The 8814-nt window shown below is 36.8% G+C and overlaps 1 protein-coding gene across 1 annotated transcript in view; it reads right to left on the reverse strand.

Moving 5' to 3' along the window:
* LOC145667142 (uncharacterized) overlaps positions 1 to 7019 on the reverse strand; it is a 629144-nt gene extending 622125 nt beyond the window's left edge. The window contains exon 1 of the mRNA XM_081734883.1: positions 6556 to 7019. Within this exon, the coding sequence (XP_081591009.1) occupies positions 6556 to 6577 (22 nt within the window). The 5' untranslated portion in view covers positions 6578 to 7019. The remainder of the gene's footprint in view (positions 1 to 6555) is intronic.
* Positions 7020 to 8814: the final 1795 nt, after the last annotated feature.

Genomic DNA, 8814 nt, shown 5'->3' on the forward strand with positions numbered 1-8814 from the left:
TCAAGCAATACAAAATTATTATTCCATTTATTGTAGTTGCTCAAGAAAACAAAATTATAGTTCACCAGACATATATTGTAATGTAGATTAAGCAATACAAAATTATTCTTCCCCCAGACATGTTGTATTGTAATGTAGATTAAGCAACAAAATTATTTTTCCCAGACATGTTGTAATGTAGGTCAAGAATTAGAAAAATTATTCTTCCCTTAGACATGTTGTATTGTAATGTAGGTCAGGCAATACAAAATTTTTCTTCCCCTAGACATGTAGTATTGTAATGTAGATCAAGCAAAAGAAAATTATTTTCCTTATATAAAGAAAGTCTCTCCCCAGAAAGACTCTGCCCCTCCACTTCTCTCTTCCAAGAAATTAAAGCTTCGGCGTCGTCACTAGCACGGGGTTCCTGGTTCGATTCCCTGCGGAAGAACACTGACACTTAAACGCATTACCTTGGTTCAGATTTCACCTTAAATTGTGGAATCATGTCTTGTATAGCCTCTGTGCTGTAAAGGGGCGCTAACCTTGAAGAAAGAACAACAACTTGTAGAGATAAACTGAAACGAATAACTAGGAGTAAATTCATGAATTGAGAAAATGCGTTCCTCAAAAAACCCATGGATCTAAATTGATGTCTTGAGAAAATGAGGGATACGTTAAAAAAAAAACCTATGGACGCAATATTCCCTGACAAAATTACATGGCCTGGTGCTGAACTGCAAACCTTTCACACAAGAGGTGAGCACTTTACCATTTAGTCACCGTGCTGTAAACTATCAGAATTACGTTTATTAAACCCTAATTATATTCGATGAACAATAATGCCTTCGATGAAAAAATAACTTTGTCACTTTTATCCCTATTCAGTGTTTTAGTGTAATGTAGTATAGTGCTATAGTAGGCTTCTGGCTGTTTTTAGCAGTAAAAAAATTCAAAAATAAATAAATAAAATAATTGTTATTATTGAAAACTATCTTAGAAGAATATTTTTCAACATTTTCTTTCAATGATTAGTTACAGTTAGAGGTGGCACTGACGAGTGAGGTCCACCGGCTCAAAACCCCCGCCCCAGAACTTCGTATCTGAACATACGTTTGTACTACACTTTCTTAGCAAAACAATATTAGTTTAGCAGAGTAGTGATTGATATTAGGGATGCGCACGAGACAAGATTTGTGGCTGTCTCGTCTCGAAAATGTGCTGTAAAAGTGGTGTCTCGACTCGAAAAATGTATATTTTACTATTGGAAGAGCCGTGTCTCGACTCGAATTTTGTCAGGAAAATCTTGTCTCGACTCGTCTCGTGCGCATCCTTAATTGATATAGGCTAAAGATTTGATCTTAAATTTCATCAAGTTTCTTTCTCTTCTTACATCTTTTCTCAAAACTTAACAAATACTTTCATCTTTTGGGGTTTAAAATAACACCATTTCAATACTACATAGACGTACTATCCCTCCCTACAAAATTTTGGACCTTCTCAACAAACATTTCTGAGTGGGCATTGCTCCTGGTTAAGCGTGTTTTTGAATATGTAGGACAATTTGTCACTTAAAAATTTACGAGGAAGGGGTGTCAAGACTTGAGCCTCCTGTCTCACCTATTTGTGACCCAACATATTTACTCTTGTTCTTGATTCAACATTCCAGTGCAAAAACCACATTACCCACAGTCTTTGAACACCTCCAGATGATACATATTCACCTTTTTATATACTCAGTTTGCCAAGTTAAGTCCCAGACATATGTGTCATCACTTTGTTTTTAAACTGTTTACCGAGAAAAAGTATTTTAAATATATCATACTAGATACTGGTTATGGGGAATGAACGCTTTTGGACACGTAAATCACAGTTTATAAACACTATTTCACCAATTTTTCCCTCAACATCTGTACTAAAAGTGTTTCAATGGTGTTTTATTTTTTTTACAGTGTACTGGACGTACACATGACATTACGTCTTTGGTTTAACATCCCACATTATCTGATTTACGCAACAGAATACGAATGATTAATAAAAGTACGTGTTGCATTGTATCTTTGAGGAGTACGTCCCACAACTATGGCCTGACATCGTAAAAAATAAAACAACATTTAAACGAATTTAGTACAGATGTTAAGGGAGAAATATATCAAGTGTATGTTTATAAAGTGTGTTTCGCATGTTCAAAAGCGTTCGTTCTCCGAAAACAATATCTAGTGTGACATATGTAAAACAGTTCTTCTCGGCAAAGAGTTCGAAAACAAAGTGATGACATACATTTTACATATTTTGTTCATATGTTTGGGATATAGGGCCTACTTGGACAATACAGTATCTACAAGAGGTGATATGTGTCATCTGGAGGTGCTCAAAGAGTGTCAGTAATGTGTACAGTGTCTTACTGTGTCTAAAAGTAGTTTCTGTATTTTTTGCAGTGTAAAGCTTAAAGAAGTTATAATAATGAAAGCAATGGTGGAAGAATAATGCATTGCATGTATCCCCTGAGCGCAATTTGAACTAGCGATAATTTCGTCTTGCGATCAAGATTACTGAAAATGACTTTCATGGAAAAACTAGTGAAATGAGAATGTGTGTGTAGATACAGGAGAACCCACAGATATAGTTTTCCGCCTCAGAATCTTACAATAGTACATCCAGTCATAGTTCCGAAAAAAAAATATTGTATCCAATCCGCTGGCATTGGTCAATCGCTTCTCTCAACTAAGATATAATTAATTGTGATTACCTGTAACTCTTGTGTCAGGCGTGTCATTTAGCAAATAGTATCCCTAACAGATGCACACACATAAATTTTTGTTGGGGGGGGGGGGGGGCGGAAGATCCAATACCACAAGCCACTACGTCTATGTATTATTGAAAGGGTACTATTCTATACCAGATAAGTAATTGTAAAATACATCCACTTATATATCCAGAAAAATGATACATCTAATTCGTTTTTGTAAGAGAGAGAACAGATGAAGTGTAAGATCGAATTTTCATGCTATATCAGTAATTTCCCTGTTAAATAATTTTATGAAGAAAATGTACAAATGTACGTTGAGTTAGGAAGTTTGAAAGGGTTCAGATCCACTGGACTCCCCGTGGGTGCGCCACTGATCCCTACGCATCCTCCTTACAACTTGATCTATTATCCTTCCCGGACAAAATTTTCTGCAAGAAAGCCTGTAAATTTAGTGGAATGGGCTAGAACCACAGACCCCCCCTCTTAATCAGAGCTGAATTAGCTCATCTGGAGGTCAGGGGCTAGAAAAAGATATGTGTCCTGTGCTGACTTCATTTAGTACCTTTCTGTGAAAGTACAGTAGGAAAGTTAAGGGAATATGTTTCATATTTTTGGTCATATTTTATTTTATGATGATGATTGTATGTTGACGATTCTTTTAGGTGACCAGTGGAGATTTTGATCAGAGTGGAGGCCCTTGTCCACCTGAAGGCCAGGGACTATAGTTCCTAAGCCTCCCTTAATCCATCCATGCTCGCAATATTGGGCCATCGTGCGTCCCTCAACGTACACGTAGATAATTCATCTGAGTTGTGATTTACGAGAAATAATATTTTTATTCGACATCACAATGTATGTGCTTAAATATGAGAATGTGCATTCTGACTAAAGAAGCTTTTGGTATGACCTTGGTGGAACATTTGTGTCAATAGAGGAACAGAATGACCAGTTCCTTTTTTTTGAAATATAAAAAAAAAATGATTCAAATATTGTAGTGTATGGTTATATTGAGACTAAGAATTAAAGATAGTACACGAATAACAACTGAGTTACAGTGGCACACATGTTCGATTAGTTAAATATTCACTTACATCACACGTTAATTAATGTTCGTCCCATGTCAAGGCTCTGTAATATCATCAACAGGTGTAATATCTATATATTAAATGTTGGATTTATATGTTTGTGGTCAAGAAAAATTTACATGTTTGTCGCCAATATTTTCGACAATGAGATCTCAAAAACCACAAGTGCTAGAAACGTGCCGTTTTCGCTGGCCGATTACAAGTTTTGTGTAGATTTGCAGTTCTCATTTAACTTTAAAAAATGTCCTTATGTTTCTATTCCACACTTTTAAGGTTTGTTTTGTCCCTATTAGTTTAATATTGTCACTAGGACGTTAAGGTTGATACCCTTGTGAATGGCAATCAGTAGAGTATGTATAGCGGGTTGATGGACGTTTCAGGCGCTTTGCTTTAATCTGAATGACAAAACCTGTTGCAAAGTGGGAATTTGGAAGGTTTCTGCACCCACAAAGAGGCGTACTCGGAATTATAAAAAGAAATATTTGCATTTGGTATTATCTATCACTTATCCAAGTTTCCTACAAACTCACCCCAAAATTCGATATATTAAAATACTAAATTTATATGTTTGTCTATAGCATTTCACTCCCTTTGAGAGTCTTCCTGTCCTTTACTTGTGTTCGTAAAGGGACTTCCACAGATATAGTGAAAAGTGGGAAGGAGACTCACGTTGTTATTAGAACTGTGCGCTGTGTAAATAGCCCAGGTTCAGTTAGTGTTTTATTAAACTGATAGGAATAAAAACTGTATCCAGATCAGAAACCAGAAACAACTTCTTGCAAAATTTAAAAACACTTGCGAATCTGTACAAGTGTTTTTAGTGACCACATTTAAAGTTTATTTATGAAGGTTTCACAGTTGTTCATAATTTTACATTATCATACCCCATTAATCATAACATGTAGTGTTCAAGCTTTTTTTTTTTTTTTTTTTTTTGATTGGAAGGGTTCTATATTACAGGACACTACTTCTGTGTAATATTCAACCGATGTTATTCTACACCGAAAAGACGGTAAGTAATTGTTATGTACTGCCCTCCTATATTCTCAGAAAAAATTAATAGAACTTGATTATTTTTATAACAAAAGAAAGAATACAGATTAAATCTGTATGATACATCAGTCATTCCTCTGTTAAACAAGTAGGTATGGTTTTGTTACGAAAATGAAGTTTGGGGAGGGCTTGCAAGTGGTGGACACTCCGCGAAATTGCGCCCCCTGGTATTGTCCTCTTGGTAGTGTCATAATGTAAGATTTAGTGAGGATCCTGCTTACTCAGGGGTTAGTGTTGTAGTTTTCGTTCCAGTTTTACGTTAATAGATGGCGCACTATTGAGTATGTCCTATCATTGGCCACGAATGACATATATTTAACGCCATAAAATTCGTTTTTATAGATTTATTCGGACACTATACATGAGAATTTATCCTAATCAGTGGCATATTTAGGGGGGGCTTCCGGGATTATGCCCCCCTCCCGAAATCTTACTTACTATAGTAAAGTATAAATTTTCGCATTTTCAGGCAAAGCCCCCACCGAAAGTTAGCAAAGCCCCCGAAACAAAATCGTAAATATGCCACTGATCCTAATGTACATAATTTTGTTCATGCCAATTAGATCTACTGGTTGATATGTGGGTCATCTTTGGACAACATTTTATTTCTATTAGATATTCGTATTGTTACTGTAATTTTTAAAAGGAAGTTAGTTACAGCGGAACTAATCACAAAGGGAATTGCTAAAGGAATTTCCGGACGATAAATCAACCAGTTCTAACATTAACACGATGACATTGAAGAGAAATTCCGTAGGAAAAAATGGGAAATTGGATTCGAACTTCGGGCATTCCAATTGCAAAACAAAAACGCTAACCTTTCATCAGCGGCGGATCTAGCCCGAGCCGGGGGGACATACGCTCCCTAGTTTTTGAGCAACAAAAATAGACTAATTTAAACTATTATTTATATATTTTTGAAAGTTTATAGTAAATTCATGATATACCAATCATAGTTTGGATTCTGGCTACCCACCCCCAGTTTTTACCTCCTAAATCCGACTCTACCTTTCATCTAAACTCAGTTAAAATAGTGAGTGGCAAAACTAAACCCATGTTTTAATATTGTAGCATCACGAATACAGGTTTCAAACCTTCTAGTACATTGTCTCACATTATATACTTTACCACGTCATTCTGGTAGTTATACATTTTGAAAAAGGCATGATTTGCAATACTATAGAAATTACACTTTCTCTAAATTTCACAACGTAAATTTGCGATATAAATTTGTAACTTAATCGTGTGTTATTATGTGTGTAACTAATGCAATATAGCATTAATTAATCTAGTTCCTCTGTGGCGATTTGAAGATAAAATATTCCAGACAATTTTTACTTTGAATGGAAAGAGGTCGTACATTAGTTTCGTAGTCAAATAAAAATATTCTAAGCGCTTAATGTGCGTCAAAACTAGATGACACGATAGCTATAGCTTTAAAGTAGGTAACCAATAGCAAATTTGCTCTGCAGAAAGTGAAAAAAATGACAATCGTTTTGAATGTTGTAGAGTGACAACTGTCTTTTACGGTGCTTACCACTACTACAATTTACAATCTTTCTCTATAATTGCTTGTTGTAAATAGTAACTTGTATCTCGGCCGGAGATAGACTTACACAATCCAGTTACGGTGCGATTAAGACTAATATTAAGTAGAATCTAACGAGAGAATGAACTTAACTGACTTACCTGTTACACTTAGAAGGGACATTTTGCTATTTTCTACATCTAGTCGTCCCTATGATGCCAGATATCACATAACGAGCATGAACAAACAGAAGCTAGCGACGCGGGAACTACCAGACGCTTCCTCAGCACTACCTAACACACTTGTACAGAGAGCCGCCATATTGGGCCGACTGATTCTAGCAATGACGTCATCACCATGGTAACTCGGTAAGTCAACTTCACCACTTTCCCCCTCCTTCCCTTATGCAACGTGCAATTCACCACTAGCTGCCCAACGAAAAACAGAAATCATAAAATTAAACCATCAAGACACAGAACCACTGTTGCACAAAGCAGTTGCATCTCGTAGCAGGCTTTGATATAAGGACCGATCATTTCAGCTTCTCCAGAACACTGCTAAACTATTGATTGGCCATGAGGGTTGGAGAACCATACTAACACTTTTACCCGGTGATCAATAAAACTATATACCGTATACGTGTTGTACGGCGCCTCTGAAAATGGCTATACCAAAGCCATCTGGTGTGGAAGCGAGGAAAGATCTGCAGAACTCACGGGCAACTCAAAGCACCATTCAGAGTTGCCAGCTGTAACTCGTTCTCTCCAACTTTATAAGCTTCCGTTTTCTGTTAAGCGTATCTTTCACAATAATCAGAAAGTTTCGTGATTTAGAATGATAAAAAGTAAGCTTGAATTCAAAGACATAACATCTGTCAAAAAAAATCTTTTGCCTAGTAAGAAATAACGAAAATTCTGAGAACAGTTGGAATAATATGATCAGCGAAGCATATTAAATGCAAGTCTCTCAAGCAGTCAGAACATTACTCCTTGGTGTAATGGAGAACGTATATGGCTTTCATGCGTGAGGTTCCGGGACCGATTCCAGTCGGAGACCACGATGTACAATGGTTCAGATCCCACTTTAAACTAAAGGTTTCATCCTATATAACCTTGCTGCTCACAAAATACTCCTCAAATCTAAGATGCACTTTTTCTGCCAAAATTTCAGGTATAAAATAGGTATGCGTATACTGTCAAATTCTGAGTTGCTTCATTGAAAATCTAGGATGCGTCTTAGAAGTGAATACAAGAAATTGGCACAACTTTTAAAGTGTAGGAATCGGGGTGCGTCTTAGATTCGAATATAGTATATATGGTAAATAAAATCAATCAATCGACAAAACTAAGAAGGAAGAAACTCTCAAATTATGGCTAAACGTCACTTCACTGTCAGATCATTTATGAAGAAACTTAAAAATAAGACTGTATTTTATTTTATTACATGGATCATCGTGTTTTCTATATGCATAAACTACAGGGAATTGTCTGTTCACTACGCCGGAAGAAGAAGCAAGTGTCCACTCTGACTACCCGACTCCGGCGATATTGCTATCAAATACTTTGTCAGCGTAAAAGTTAAATTAAATATGATTTCCAGTTTACTTTCCCGCAATTATGCTGTGAAGGCCATGGTTATAAGGGGTCCAACAGGTCCGGGTTCTCCCACAAAACTTTCTAACTCAACCTCAATAAAACTAGTCTTGTTTAACAGAGAAATGATTGATGTGGCATGCAAATTGATCTTACAATTCATCTGTACTCTTTCTCTTATAAAAACAATCTAAGAGCTCCTCCGTGGCTACACAGTTAGCGTACGCGCCCTTGGTGTGGGAGGCCCAGGTTCGATTCCCGGCGGGAGCTCATGTGGTTCAGATTTCACGTTAATCAGTAGGTCCATGTCTCATATAGCCTCGCTGCTGAAAAGGGACGTTAAATCAACTCAACTCAACTCAAAAACAATCTAGTTCAGAGGCGGATATAGGCCGGGGCCGGGGGGCTAGGACCTCCAGTTGTTTGAGAGACAAAAATAATTGAAACTATTATTTATATATTTTTAAAAGTTTATAGTAACCAGTACTACTGATTATCATAGTCTGGGTTTTGGTTGCCCTCCAGTTTTTAGCTTCTAGATCCGTCTCTGATGTAGTTCTATCATTTTTTTCTGAAATATAGATACAAGTATTATACAATTACTTGTCGTCTTTTCGGGTGCAGAATAATACACATTCAATACTACATGAAGTCGTGGGTTTTAGTGTAGGACACTCTCCCCCTAAGCTTGTACAGTCACACACATAAGTACCTGAACCTAGGGATGCGCACGAGACGAGTCGAGACAGGATTTTCCTGACCAAATTCGAGTCGAGACACGGCTCTTCCAGTAGAGAAATATACATTTTTCGAGTCGAGACATCACTT

This window comes from Thermobia domestica, chromosome 12, assembly GCF_964235325.1.
Source record: "Thermobia domestica chromosome 12, izTheDome1.hap1.1, whole genome shotgun sequence".
Taxonomy (NCBI): domain Eukaryota; kingdom Metazoa; phylum Arthropoda; class Insecta; order Zygentoma; family Lepismatidae; genus Thermobia; species Thermobia domestica.